The following is a 15,152-nucleotide window of genomic DNA, read 5'->3' as shown; positions in this document are numbered from 1 at the left end:
AGATTGCGCGAGAGGAGATTGTTTTGCCTTAATTAAATGCTATTATACTTGGAAGAGATTTGGAATCTGAGAAAACTCAGGTTCACGCAAAAAAAATACATGCGGAAACGATGTAAGGCACAAAATAAGATTTATAATTACAGTAAAAACAGAAAGACTGTGCAACAAAATACAAATTTATTCCCAACATTATAGCGGGCTTTGAAATCGGAAGAAATTTTATTGTAAATATGAAAGCCAATGGCTTCATCAGGTCCGGAGAGATTAGTGGGGAAAGCTGGAGATTAGTGAGGCATGCTTTTGAGGGCGGATAGGCGAAGGGGGATTATTGAAGTTTTACGGTATGAACCAACGATCTCGTATCTCTGGACAATAAAGCACAGCAAATTTTGAAGGGGAAGGGAAGTTTACAAGTTCTATAAGTGAGTTTGGTGCTCATATGGCGTTACAGCAATGGGAAACTAGCAGTGTCCCGTAAAACCTGTTACGAATCTCGCATGCCGATAAAAGCTGTTTCTGGTATACCGGCAATTTGATTTTAACCAAACTTTGACGTACTCAGGACGTCATATAGGCACCTGAAAGACATAAATCATGACGTGCTGAACACGTCATTTAGGTACTCAAATAGTTATAAAAGGGAGAAAATAGCCTCTGTCTTTCTGGATCACCTGCTGATCGCTTGTACGTTACCTCTTTGTGCTCATATTGCGTGACAATTCCAAAGAGCTTCTGCGCGGTGGACTAACTTTTACCTTTTCTCAAATCGCTAAAAATATTTTGGATTATAAAAAGTTAAGGGGGCTATGACTAACACGGTAAAGAGAACTGGAAAGTCTCAGCTAATAAACAATTAGATTATGAGCTCAAGATTTCTATCGCGTGATAGTTGACTCGGAGTGCGCCAACTAGCACGCGATAGAAATCTCGAACTCATCTTGCGCGACCACCTGCCCAGGGAAAGCAGCTAAATTTTATAACTGCCATTTATCGTATTCATTTTATTTACCGCTCTGTCTACTGTTCAAGCTGAGGCTTAGACTGTTCTCAGCCTTCTATTTTCCCATATTCTCTTTTCGATCCGGATCGTTGAACGCGCAGACAGCCGGATCGTTGAACGCGCAGACAGAATCGCGAGAGAACTGGACACCAGCGCAAAACGGGAGAATTGACGGGGTAGGGGGTGGGGCGTGCGTTGAATAGAGAGGTAGCTGACGGGACGTTTTCTCTGATTTTTTGCGTAAGACATGCGCGCGATAGCCCAGTCTGTCTCCTATATCCATCCGTCCTTAGGCTCTCGGCAGAGTTTCGAAGTGAATAACAGAAGAACCGAGTTCTTCTTTGTAAGAAAGAGGAGGTTATGGGCCACAACAACAAAACCCAAACAGCCAATATGTAAATTTCCTCGGTAACCACGAGTATCGATCGACACCTGAATCAACAACAAGCCGGAACAACAAAAGAGCAACAAATGGACAAGTGACTCATGAAATATTCATCAAAGCACGAGTACCAATGAAGCTCCGAGAATTGCTTCATAGCCGCTGCGAAAGAACAATAAGAAAGGGTTTCGATGATCTTAGGTAAATTGCTCAAATAATGTTGGAGGATAAATCGACAATTTTACTCGGCAAGGTCAGGTTCTCTAATAACCGTCATGGCAACATTTCACCGCAAAACTCACCCTCACGAAGCGTTGGATGGGGGTGTTAATCGTACCAGCGCATCTTTAGACGACAACAGTCGATATTTTTCAGGTTCAACTTCGTTCAGTCGGAAAATGAAGTCTGTTCGTGGAATGAGATTTCGTCCAGTTATACCGGCGATTATCGGCGTGAGCCTTGGGTTCGCTTTGTCTATGTTTTACATCCCTGTTGTGGAACAACAATGTTTGTACGATTTAGAAGAGTCGCAAGTTTTGATTTTGGGTCACCAAAAACAACCTGGCGACTTCGAATCAAGGAAGACAACAAGCGAGGAGTCTAAGCCGGTTGTACATAATACAGTGCCACCGAAAGTGACTCATTTCAGTTATGGTCTACGGCCTTTCTACGTTGCTAGTGAACTTGGTCATAGAGACAAATTACTTGTTGGTATTTTGACCTCTGAAGAAAACATTGACTCCTTAGTGCTCGCCGTAAATAACACATGGGCTCCACTTTTACCAAAAATTATATTCTTCACTCCTTTCTCTAGAGATGTTGACTTTTACGAGAAGTACAGCAAAGTGTTGGGTTTGCCGATTGTGCAATTGGCCGACGTAGAAGATGAGAATTTTTCGAAGACAAAAATGTCCTTTAAAATGTTAAAATATATGCATGATCATTATGCCAACAATTTTGAATGGTTTATGCGTGTGGAAGACGCGATGTACCTTAAGCCCGAGAAATTTGTGGAGCTGTTGAATAGCGTGAACAGTTCTAAAGATGTTTACCTCGGTAGACCCGGTTCATTCAGAGCTAACGGGGGGAATGGCGATGGCGATTTGTACACGCACGAGAAGTATTGTCAAGGTGGTGCAGGAGTTGCTTTGTCAAGAAGCGCGCTGATGAAGTTGGTCCCTCACTTGGACAGTTGTCTAGAAGACGCCTTGACCGAACATGAAGACGTAGAACTCGGGCGATGTTTATTCAAGAATGTCAGACTGCAGTGTACTTGGAGTTATGAGGTAAGGCCGGTGGGCAAAGGCGCAAACTTTTATTTACTTACAGTTTGAAGCTGTGAGTAGTATGGGAGCGATTTTACGATACCGGGCCACTTTATATCAACATATCTCTCAATGCTTCTAAGAACGAAACATATACGGATGCAAATGAGTGGCCCGGTATTATCTAGCCGTAGTCTGTTTGCGTGATCAACATTGTTGCTTTTCTTAGTCTTTGTTGTGTTTATAATTGATTCAGTTAATTGTGTTTTGCCCGCGAGAGTTTTTTTTTTTTCCCCGGCGGGCTTAAGGTGGTGGACTGGGGAGTTTCACCTCCTTAGGTAATTACAGACGCTGATGAGTTTGGGCCTTAAATCAACAAGAACTTGTTCTTTGTCGTACACTCATAGCTTAAAGACCTCAAACTTGATTCAATTCAATTCAATTCAATTCTTTTATTTCACTATATAGGGCATTTAGATACATTTTATAGGTAAAGTAATGAAAATAGTAAAAAAAAAAAAAAAAAAAGAAATATAAAGCCATAAGGAGATAAAATTTATACATTGAGCGGTGGCCGAAGTAGTTACCATGGTCAAGTAAATGGTAGCAAAAAAAAAAGTAATTCAGCTAAGGTACATGTAGATCTACATACACCATGTAACAACATACATACACTACATTCACTCTTGTATGAAAGTAAAATCAAAGACATGGCAGCAGCAAAATCAAGTTTGATTATTCAGAAGGTGGCATTTGTACTCTTTCTTAAAGATATAGCTAGACAAACACTTAATTCTGAGGGGTATAGGTCTATTGCAAAATCTTTGAGCCAGAAAACCCTTAGTTTGACTTACCAATATTAGTCGAGGTTACTAGCAAATCTCTTGTTATCTTTGTGACCATTGCTTGCTGGAGTCAGGACATCACCAGCACATTGGCTGTAGGCTATTTTGGCTAGAGAAAAAGATTTGGGTTAAGGTTTATAGCATGAAGCACAGCGAGGTCCCTTCCAAATGACTGATAACCAAGTATTTGCCGATCTTGCACAACCAAACTCAGTTTGTGAGCATTTTATCATACCACCTTTACTGAGGTTAATTTTTAGAACCCAAATGAAAATAAATAATAAATGACCTTTTATTTACCCTCGGCAGTGTTTATAGCACAAAGGCTAGTTGGTACCAGCTAGCTGGGCCGAGCAAACAACTGAAACAAATATTTCAAACTGAAGATAAAATTGTTAAGAATTCCAACTGGCAGGACGCCATGTGTCTTGTAATAGCAGGGGCATTCTTATTCTTGTAAAAGATCAGTTAGACTTCAAATTGTTGAAGTTGATTCGCCAGTTCACTATATTCTTCTTGAGACTATGATCCAGGACTTCCCATTTCTACTTTTTAACATCTGTGTGCCAAGTAAACTTGCCAAGTAAAGTGATTTTTTTCAAAACAATTTCTGAGGAGCTTAAAGGTTTGTTTACTCTCTCAGATTTTGCTGTGGTTGTTGGTGGAGATTTCAATGTGATTTTTGACCAAGACTTAGACGGGAGTGATGGTCTCAAGAAAACAAAAGACTAGCTCAAGGTTTTAGGAGATATTTGTTTGAAGTAGGATTTGATAGATATTTGGCATGTCAGGCATCCCAAAGAGAAACTTTTACACAATGTCAAAAAACTCAAATTATTCAGAGACAAGTAGACTTTTGGTTGAAAAGTGATGGTTTACAAGATGATGTCATTTCACAATATATAAAACCATCTATTAAATCCGTCACTCTGAGATAGTATTACTTATAAATGGTGTAGATGACAGCATCAATGTGGTCTAAGCTTTTGGAAATTTAATTCTACTTTAGTGAATGAAATCAATTATTGTGATCCTCTTGATGCAAATATTTAAAGTTGGCTGGAAGAATTTAAAGAGGTTGTTGATAAGTGGGTTGTTACGGATTTATTAAAATATGAAATTTGACAGCTAACTATCAATTATAGCAAAGCAAAAGCTCACAGTAGGAAAGCTAAGGTCAATGAGTTAGAAGAAAAATTACAGAACTGCTCAAAAAATGCAAATATGGCCCACTGAAAGAAAATGTTGAAGAGTTGGAATACTTTCAGGATGAATACAATGATATTTAGCCAAGCCTAAAAGCAGTGCTCCTGATTATATAAATTAAATGCTATTTTGAGACAGCAATACCACAATATATTAGTAGATAGTTAGATAAAAATATGTTCTCATATTGGGCTCTGTTGCTTCGCAACTCTATTTAATTTAATTTAAATCAATAAAAACTATAAAAAAAAACTGGCGGGAGGCAAACCAGTTGGCTTTTTACAAGCATGGCAAAGGATTTGAACTCAGGACTACTGTGAAACAAATCCAGGTAGTGGTCAGAGCAGAACTCAGGACCCAGGACTGCTGGAGTGCAAGTCCAATGCGCTGACCACCTGGCCTTGCTGCATTAGCCTATTTGTGCACATTGGCTTATGGTATTGTTTAGTCTGATACTTGTTGGTGGTAAAAAATATTCTGTGTTTCAATAAAATGGTGCTGGCAAAAAAACCAAGACATATATATTTCTATTGTAATAAATTTCAGTTATAAGAATATGTTTCATTAATATCATTTCTATTATTTTAAAGAAGTTTTTCTTTCTTCTCATTGCTTGTCTGCTTACCAGTGCATAAATTTCGAAATGAGAATTTAGATGTGTTCAGAATTTAGGTATTGATTTACTTTTTTATTTATTTCAGACATCAGAGCTATTTTACCATATTCCCAAAGACAGTGAATCTAATGACATAATAAATCTGATCAAAGAGAGAAGGATGTCTCGTGTTATAAGCTTGCACCCTGTTACAGATCCTCTGGTTATGTACAAAATGCACCGCTACTACACTGAACTGGAGCTTAATAGAACGTTTGTTGAGACAAGGACATTGCAGAATGTTATTAAAGACATGTTACCATATCTACCAGATGGTAAGTTAACAAGTTGCAGATTTACTTTGTCACACAGCTACCAAAGGGTAAATAATATTCATAAATATTGGCTTCTTTACTATAATATCACAGGTGACATATTACTCCTTAATTTTGCTGCGGAAGTTACAAAATTTCCATGGCAATGTTTGGCACAAAATTTCTTGCTACAATAAACATGTAAAAATCCCACAATTGTAAACGTAATTTGTCTCCTATGATATTGAAAGGTAACCAAATGACCAGTATACTCTTGAAATTAAGAAATAATTTCACTTGCATTTTTTAATATTAGAATTTTGACAAAATGCGCTTGAAATTGTTCCCTAATTTCACTCATCACCATTTGATTAATGGTGTTGATGACTCAATTTAGCACCTAGCTAGGTTAACAGAAGGAGTTAGCCTGCTTCTCAGCCTGCTTAGAATCATATTACAAGTAAATATGTGAAAGATCAGTTATTTATCAATTTAGATATATTTTTTAGAATCATATTATTATGATATAATTGATTTTTGGAGCCAGGGGTCTCTTGTTTGAGTCCATGCATGATGGGGTATTTATTTTTCTTTTTTTTAGCAGTAAATAAACTTTGATGTATAGGTGATGTATGATCATGAGCAATAAGTCTGCAATTAGCCACATCCTTAAAAAATATCCGCCAAAAACATGCATGATCAATATTGTAAAATGTTTTAGGAGGCGATTAACATTAGGAATGCTCTTAACATAAGGACACTTGTAGAACACTTAAAAAGGGGGCTAATATTGGAAGGAAGGCATTAAATTAAACATTAACATTATTTATGTTTGTTTATCCCATGTTCCAAAGACCACTATTTCTGCCATATTAATGTTTCCAGATCTGATAATTTAATGGTCTAAAAGAAAGTAGACATGTTGAAAGTAGGGAGTTTTTTCCCTCCTTTTTTTCTCTCCTATTTTTCCCCATCAAAATGGGCTTATATTCTACCTGAGAACGAAATATTGTTATTATAAGAGTGTTTAAGAGTTTCTTATATTTTGCAATTGTTTGGGTGTTAATTATCAAGGATTTTCATAGATATTGTACTACGACTATTTTAAGGGATGTTATTTTTACATATTTTGATATCCAGCTGAAGTGTTTTGACTGAAAATGGTATCCTGCTGCTCTCTCCCCTTGAAGGGAGGGAGCAGCTGTATACAGGCTGAAAATGACTGATATTACTCCAATATGTGGAAAAGATTCTTGTTTTCTCAAGTATCTCAGTGAACCTAGAATTTGATTGGCTAATTTCACAGGCATTTTTTCATGATACAGACCTCAAGTTACGGACTGCTCCACCTCACATCTCCTTGCTAGAAACGTAAGGTTTTGGCTCACTGTAAACTATTTAAGCTGGACATTTCATGAAATGAAAACTTAAAAAAAACTTACCCTGTATCAGTGAAAACGTTTCTCCTCACTCTTGAGTGTGTGCTGGCACTGAATGGCTCTTTTACTCTATGTATTCTCATGATTTCAAAATTTCTGGCTGTTGAAATTTTGCAAGTTTTATTAAAAGGAAAAAAAACCTGATATTTCCCAGAGAAAAACTTTGCCCTAATGCCCTAAAATGGCCTCGAGGCTGTACTCAAAACCTAAAGCAAGTTTTTTCTCCATATGGACTTCCCACTGGCAAATAACATTTATGTATTTTTCTGTGAACTATTCTATAATTTTACATAGCAAAGTAAACATTTGTATTATTTCCCTCTTTCAAGCGTAGTATTTGTTGATGTTGTTGTTGTTTCTTCAAATTAATTATTACACAGAATCTCAACCCTCAGAGCATTAGTTAAGGTCATTATCACCATTACCATCATATCTTTTTCCCCAACTAGGAAATGGGGCCTAAATCACAAACTCATATTGACACTAAGCTTAAATTAAGTTAAAGCTTAAGCTTAAGCTATATATTTTTGTCAATGACAGAGCAACTTAAAGGAGCTTAAATGTTTCAAGTTCCTCTTCTGTAATCCGTGTCAATCTTCTCCATCCTTGATCATCCTTGTTCCTTTATGGTTTATTGTTGTAAGTGCTTTTCTATCGTAGCAAACCATTATTTTCAAGTTTCCTTCAATTTAAAGGTAGTTTTGTACGTGGCCGAAATAACTCTAAATACGGGACACTGAAGTCACAATGCATTAGGTCCCAGGTGATTTGTGTTCTTCGTGCTCATTCGATCCATGGATAGTCAAGAGTCTTCTACTATCCATGTTCGATCACATCAAGATATTTGAGATACAAGATAAGATAATTACGATGAGCTGATAACCCTCTGAGTCTCATTTAAGCTTATCCAGGAATATTCAAACTGAAATGCTTTCACTAAAGAAATCGACAAATGAAATAAGCTTTAATAGAAATAGTCTTGCCTCCAAGAGGTGGATAGGTCGCTGGGTAGGAAGGCCATCTTTCCTCGGAATTGACCAAAAAGACTTACCTAATCTGTCTGCTCTCCTGTAAATTCCCTTGGCTTTCTTTCAGATTGTAATTGACAGTTTTTTTGAAAGATTTTCTTTCGATCATTTTGTAACTGCCTTCCTTGTCGTCACGAGAGATTCCAAAAAAGGAGATGGGAAGCCGCGCGCTTCTTTAATTTCGCGCCAAAATGTAAATTGCGCAAACTTGGGAATGAAAAGTATAATTTACTCGTGAGAACAAAATTTAAAAAAAACTGTATGCAAGCTTAGACGATAGACTGCTTGCAGCACTGCCCAAGGGAAATACACACTTATTTTTCTCTTTATTATACTGATCGCGATGTATTCTTAGGTGTTCCGGAAAAGAGACCTTCATGGCCTATCGGTTTCCGTCAACCTTTCAAACCTCAGTCTCGTTTCGAAGTGCTGCAGTGGGAATATTTTACAGATACTTCAAGTTATGGATTCACTGAAGTTAATCCCAAGGTACGTCACTTTTGTCGTAATTTGTGATTATTTCAGTGCTGAATGCTGACTTCCCAGTCTATCTTTCCGGTGAACGGAACGCGGGTAAAATGCAGACTCGGGGTAAAATGCAGACTGCAGACTGTGGACTTTTTAGCTGAATACCATTTCCATCATTGAGAGCTAATCGTAAACTGGCTAACCAGAGTGTTATTTAGGGTAACCTGAGTGATATTCAGGCTAACCTTAGTGATATTCAGTCTAACCGAAGTGAAATTCAGGCTAACCGGAGTGCAGACGTTTGCTGCGATCAGCCTGAATAACCTTGTTTACGGTCAGTACTCCATAGTGGAAATAACACGATAATACTTAAAAAGTCTGTAGTCTGCAGTCTTCGTTTTACACTGATCGTATATCTTCACTGTGTGTATGTCTTGTGTAGTTAACCTTAGATTCTTTTTCCAGGTTCCTTTGCGCGGTGACTACAAAAGAGACGTCGAAGATGTCAAGGAAACAGCAATTAAAATGTTATCACGAGAGTACAGCAGTGCACAGAAAGAGTTTCGCCTTATCAACGGCTACCGACGAGTTGATCCGAGACGAGGTGCTGAATATATCCTGGATATAGGAATCAAGAATACTGGAAGCAAGGAAGACTCGACTGTCAGGTGTGTTGCTGGTAAATGCCTCGCAAAAATATAGTTTACCTGGTAGTTTCCGCATCATTTACGTGTTAATTTCGTAAAAATATTTTTGCAAAGATGAAGCCCAAATGAAATTTCTTTTACGTTTAGCACCGATGTTTCAAGCTTTTGTAATACATAGATTTAACCATGCCTAAGAGCGGACCTCCTGGTTGCAATAATTAACCATAAAGGAAAAAGAGAATTTGTTTTTCTTGGATCAGAAACTCAAAAAATGATGTATTGTGAGCATGCAATTGTTCAGAGTGTAGTTTCACTATTTTTTCAGTTAAATTTTATCCAACTATACACAATAAGCGTACCCAATTTTTTCAAGATTGTAGAAATCATGTGCAACAACAACAGTTTTATTTCTACTACTGTAAACAACTAAAAGAATTTACAAGATTGTAATTATAAATATATAAATAAACAGTACAGTACATACAGTAGTGGGACACCCAAAATAACTAAAAAGCTAAACTAGTTGGGTGACCGTAATTATATTAATTAAAAATGTAAGAGTCAGGAAAGAGGCACAACAAATACATTGGTACACATAAGTATCACAAACTTGGTACAAGATTAAATATACAAAACAAAACAAAATAAATAGATATAAACCATCAAAATATCAGTAAAGATTAATAGAGACTAATGAAACAGGAATACGCAATATATCAGGAACTGAGCTCCTTTAAATATTTTCCTTCAGACGCGTTCATCTTCTGAGACCGTACACCAGGGTGGAAAGCATCCAGATGCCAACTGCCATTGAGCAGCGTGGAATACATCTTGTTCTTCCGGTCACAAGGGGAGACACGGACAAACTGGATGAATTTCTGCAGATGTATCAGAAAGTTTGTCTACAGACTGGTGAGAACGTCGTGTTACTTACTGTCTTTGTGAACGTTAGAGATGGAACCATTAAGAAAACCGGAGAAGACCCATTTGCGGGTGGGAAGGCCCTTATTGCACGGTAAGTAGTGATATACAGTTAAACCTCTCATCAACGGCCATCTTGAGAGCAATGGAAAGTGACTGTTGTAGAGAGGTGGTTGTTATGGGGAGGTGGGCTTGTAATACGACTAATGTTTTTTTTCGGAGGTGCAACAAATTTGTTTAAAAAAATGCTTGTTGTAGTGTATACATCCATAACACATTGAAAAGGTATCAATAAAACAGAAACAGGGACTAACGGCGGGTGGTACGGATCAAGTTTCGTAGACACCATTCGTCAGTCGTTTATTAACTGGCAGTTGCAAGAGGTTATTTTGGCAGTTAGGATGCGCTTTAGTGGCCGTTACCGTTGTGGAGAGGTGGCCGTTCCAGGCTCTCAGTAGTTAGGGCCGAGCGAAAAAAAGAGGGCGAGCGAGAGAAAAAAACGAGGGAGGACCTAACTACCGAGAGCCTGGAACAGGCTACCCAGGAGTGGATGGGCGGAGCTAGGAACTCTCCTAGTGTGTTCGCTCTACATGAAACAGTATTCAGCACCGGCAGTTGCGAAGACTTACCTCACCCCTGTAGTGATCTGTTAGACCCACTTCCCATTAATCCATGTCCTGATATCCAGGTACAAACAGAAGTACACGTGGGCTCAGTTGCCATGGATACAGATTGGAGTGAGGTACAATTCTGTGACGCTGCTAATGGACATAGTTACCATGAAGCTGCCTGCCAATGCTCTTATCTTCCTCACGGCTCTTAGAGTCGAGTTCAACGTCAACTTTTTAAACCGGTGTCGTGTTAACGCTCTCAGTGGTGAGCAGGTGAGTAAACTGGTAGCGTGGAAGTAAGTCCCTGCTGTCGCGGAGTTTCCGCGAATTTGAACTGTAGGAACTGGAAACTACCCAGAGGCCTGGTTGTAAGCCTGGAGGCCTAGCAAGCAAGCTCGCTAAGATCTCCCAAGAGGACGTGCAAGCAAGCTAATAATTTGTAGGAGTTTCATTAAGGGCAGGGCACTAGGCAAATTGACCAGTTGTGAGGACGATTTTTGCCCGGCTGGTTTAACCATCTACTGGAAAGGTTTTTCTTACAAACAAGTTCAGATCACATAATTTTGCCCTCCTGTTGCGAAAACGTTACTAAAGCACCTGAATTCAATTTATTTGCACGAAATTTGTACTTTTTCGTTCAAAGCTCTACGACCTTGAGCCTTCAGGAATTCTCTGAAAATGTAGCAAGTTTCTGAGCTAAACAAGTGTCAGACTCCCCAGGTCGCCCCAAGGCATCTTTTTCGAAAGTCTTGAGTTTGAAGTTACTGTAAAAGTTTTACTACATTGATCAGTTCGTCTCGAAAAGATACTTAAATAAAAGGATTCAACAATGGAAACTCATAACTTTCACCCCGAACCTTACATGTAATGATGGGAAAAGAGCCACGTTAGCCTTAGCAGATCGAAAAAGCTCTTTGGAAGCAGCTCTTTCCGCGGCCCAATTTTGTGCGGCTCGTACGGGAACGCTCGCAACACAGGCTAGGTCGAATTCGAATTTGGAGTTGTTTTGTTTTTTGTGGAGAGGGAAAACCGGGCAACCCAGAGAAAAACCCTCGGAGCAAGGCGAGAACCAACAACAAACTCAACCCACATATGACACCGGGACGGAATCCAACCCGGGCCAGGTTAGTGGGAGACGAGTGCTCTCACCACTGCGCCATCCCTGCTCCCCAGTGCGTTAATGCGTTTTGTAATCTTCATTTAGGTGTTCTTTCCCATTCCCTTCGCATACTACGATCCCAGTATTGTGTATCGTCAAAGGCCGGTCCCGGATGTGATTCCAGTGCACAGGGACACGGGACGCTGGGCCCAAGGACCAAGAGACATGGCCTGCTTTGATAACAAGGACTATAAAGACCTGAGAATGAGTAATGACGACTTCTTAAAAGAGCACAAAACACCAGCACTGGATTTAATGGAGGTAAAGATGAGAGTTGATTTATTGTGGTATAGCCCCCCTCGCAGACGCTCTTATAGCCTGCAGAGCAGGCGAGATTTTTTCGAGCGAGCGCTCACATCGTAAAAAGTTTAGCCGCCATCTTGAATTTTTCATGCAGTGGAAGACTGGGGAAAGAAAGAAAGTTTTACCAAGGGGGTGAATGACAGGGGAGGGGTGGAGCGAAGAAAATCTAGTCTTAGTTAGTCTTCTCATTTTTCCCCTCCCCCATCCCCCACCGTCTAACATGGCGGTCTAACATGGCGGTCTAAAAAGGCGGTCGCAAGGTTGTAACGCTAACTCGCCCCAATAAGACGCCTGCACTGCAGGCTAACGCTCTTAGGGATCGTCACGCGTTCTTTCCCACGTTCGTGGAGAGGAACGCGTGACGAGCCCTAAGAGCGTCTGCGTGGGAGACTAGGGTGGGTACTCCCATATGTAAGCTATGTGGGTATGTGCCGCTGTAAAGGATATGCTTTTTCACGCAGTTTATTTCTGGGTATAGAAATCAAGTAGAATAGAAATTATTTGGGCCAGGAAAGCCTTATAAACGACGATAGAAAGATGTAAATTACTTACAGGCGGCTTTCGACACAAGTCTCTGAAATGAAAGAAAAATTCGTGTCCCGAGCAGGATTCGAACCCGCGTCTCCCCGCATACTAGTCGCATTGTCGTGATAAACAAATCTTGATCGCAGATAATCTGGTATCATATCAAGCAATTTCCCTTTTCTTTTGCAGGTATTTTCCGCGAGTCCCTTGCATGTTTTCCAAGCTGTGGACATTGACTTAAGAAAACGATTTCAAAACGTCACGTGTGATCCGCATCTGAAGGAAGATGAGTACAACGAATGCCTCACAATCAAAGCAGAAGGAATGGCGTCTCGTTCCCAGCTCGCTCTCCTTATGTTCGAGATGGAACAGAAGATTCAGGGGAATGGGGCGACAGAAGTGCACCAATTACGTTAGTTAGTTAGTATCACTATTAGTCAAAGCAATAATTAACAGTATCTCCTTCACAACCTTTAAGAATCTTGAAAAAACACTTGCGTAACGACGCAATTAGTAGTAACCGTCTCCGGAGAGGGTCTTTGAACTTGTCACGCAATCTTTCCTGGAAAATCTGTGTACGTAGTTCTAATAATCGACAGTTAATATCTCAAATTTTTAATAGCAAGTCTCGCATGCGGGTCATGAAATGATAGAACTGGTCAACAGGAAAATTAAGTCTTACGTGTGACAAATGTTTACTGAGCAGCGATAATAATTTGTATCTTTGATTCTAAGGTTTCAGCGGTCAACAAATATTTCATTCCTCTTAATGCTCTTACATAAAAGCAAGTTGTTATTTAAAGATAAGCTTATGTCAACTTATTTAACAAGCTGTGTTCAATATTTAACCTCCCGAGGAGTGCTATTAAGTAAGGGATGCCACGTTCAGCAGATATTTGCGGTAACAGTATCAGCCCCTTGCCAAAGAAAATCCGAGAATGGATTGTAATTGTGATTTGTTTGGGGTTGGATCGCTCCTCCACAAAACGGAAAAAGTTCAAGTCTGAATGAATGTTGTTAGATTAGCATTCTCTCAATCATGTTTGTTTTTACTCCGAGTATTTGCTAGATGACAAACAGTATTTGTAGTTTTTACGATGAGAAGGAATCTGCCACATAACGAAAAGGCGACTAAGAAACTTTACAGTTTTTATTAGTCTAACAAATGGCTAACAATGAATGTTAACTTATAGGAATATGTAAGGAAAGATACGATAGATCTTCTAATTTTGTACAAGAAAATTACAATAAATGAGTTATCGGAGAAAGTGATAGTATCGAGAGTTTTTAATCTTTCCCTCAGATTATACGAGCCTTAAAGACCATTTTCGTATTCTCGATATTGGACTGGAACTAGCTTGGAACCGAGGCTAATGCGGGGAGTCTTCTCACATGCAAATGACTTCCATTTCTTTTTCATGATATTCCCCGCATCAGCCTCCATTACATGCTAGTTCCAGTCCAATACCGAGAATACGAATGTGGCCCATTGGCAAATCTTTTTTTTTTTTTTCAAAAGGAAAAAAATGCGTCAGAAACAGTAACGGGTAAAAGGGCTTTTTGAACTTCGTGTTAACTGGATTTTTTACCTCTTTGCGTGTAGTATTGAACGGATTATCAGATTTCAAAAACGGCAAAATTGCTGGATGTAACACCTTTTAATTATCCTAAACTTTTTTGTTTGAGTTTTAAATCCGTACGTAGCACAAAGAGTATTAAAATACATCGGGCTTAAATTTCTTTTCAATTAGCTCAAATTTTTCAAATTTCAAATTTCATTATTCAGAGTTGATACACGTAGCTTCTGAGGTAACGAGTGTAGTTTCTTGAGCCAGCGGTAAAAGACAAGAAGCAAATTCAGTGCATTTATAAACTCGCTTGGTCGCATGTTAGATGCGCGGTATGCTAATGAGGTAAATACCATAAACTGGGGTAACATAACCCAGTCATCATATGAACGTGCCGTACTTGGTTACGGTGTATTTTAAAGAACTACATGCAGACACAGCTAGCGTGAAGAGAACTTGACTGCTTGTGTTCAGTCTTGTTCGTATTACACTGATTAGGATTATTCTCATGTTTCTTGAACTTAGGCTGGCAGCATCGTCCGCAATCACGTGATTACATGACTGGTGATTCCAGATGACACGTGACTGGAAATGGCTCTTGGGTGAATGATGATGGGTTTCTTTCATAGTTAATAGAGGGGAATGGGAAGATTTTTGTTGTATGTTTTTGTTCGGGTTTTTGGCCTTGACCGTGCACAAAACACAATAGTTGTTTACTCCGTACTGAGGAACAAACCAATAGAAACGTTTTGGTTACGTAATTCATGCATAGTGTATGAGCGCAAAACAAAAACATGTGCACGGTCGTGGACCTTCCAACATAAATCTTGACATCTTTGTTTGCTCCTTTGATGTTTGGCGGGCTTCATAACCAGT

The 15,152-nt window shown here is 39.2% G+C and overlaps 1 protein-coding gene across 1 annotated transcript; it reads left to right on the top strand.

Annotated features, from left to right (window-relative positions):
- Positions 1 to 1,250: 1,250 nt before the first annotated feature.
- LOC110053883 (chondroitin polymerizing factor 2, non-catalytic subunit-like) lies at positions 1,251 to 13,980 on the top strand. The gene is made up of 8 exons (XM_020760194.2): positions 1,251 to 2,668; positions 5,400 to 5,628; positions 8,430 to 8,563; positions 9,008 to 9,210; positions 9,941 to 10,204; positions 10,799 to 10,994; positions 11,926 to 12,141; positions 12,898 to 13,980. The coding sequence occupies exons 1-8, from the start codon at positions 1,658 to 1,660 to the stop codon at positions 13,123 to 13,125; spliced, it is 2,481 nt and encodes an 826-aa protein (XP_020615853.2). The 5' UTR covers positions 1,251 to 1,657; the 3' UTR covers positions 13,126 to 13,980.
- Positions 13,981 to 15,152: the final 1,172 nt, after the last annotated feature.

Source organism: Orbicella faveolata, unplaced genomic scaffold (assembly GCF_042242905.1).
Source record: "Orbicella faveolata isolate gen_17 unplaced genomic scaffold, um_ofav_v1 contig_13, whole genome shotgun sequence".
Taxonomy (NCBI): Eukaryota; Metazoa; Cnidaria; class Anthozoa; order Scleractinia; family Merulinidae; genus Orbicella; species Orbicella faveolata.
Note: the sequence above shows the minus strand (reverse complement) of the source record. Positions and strands in the feature narration are given on the sequence as shown.

Coding starts and splice junctions, on each gene's coding strand:
- LOC110053883 (XM_020760194.2), top strand. CDS start 1,658: ATGGCAACATTTCACCGCAAAACTCACCCTCACGAAGCGTTGGATGGG. Junction 2,669..5,399: donor AGTGTACTTGGAGTTATGAG/GTAAGGCCGGTG, acceptor TATTTATTTCAG/ACATCAGAGCTATTTTACCA. Junction 10,205..10,798: donor GGGAAGGCCCTTATTGCACG/GTAAGTAGTGAT, acceptor CCTGATATCCAG/GTACAAACAGAAGTACACGT.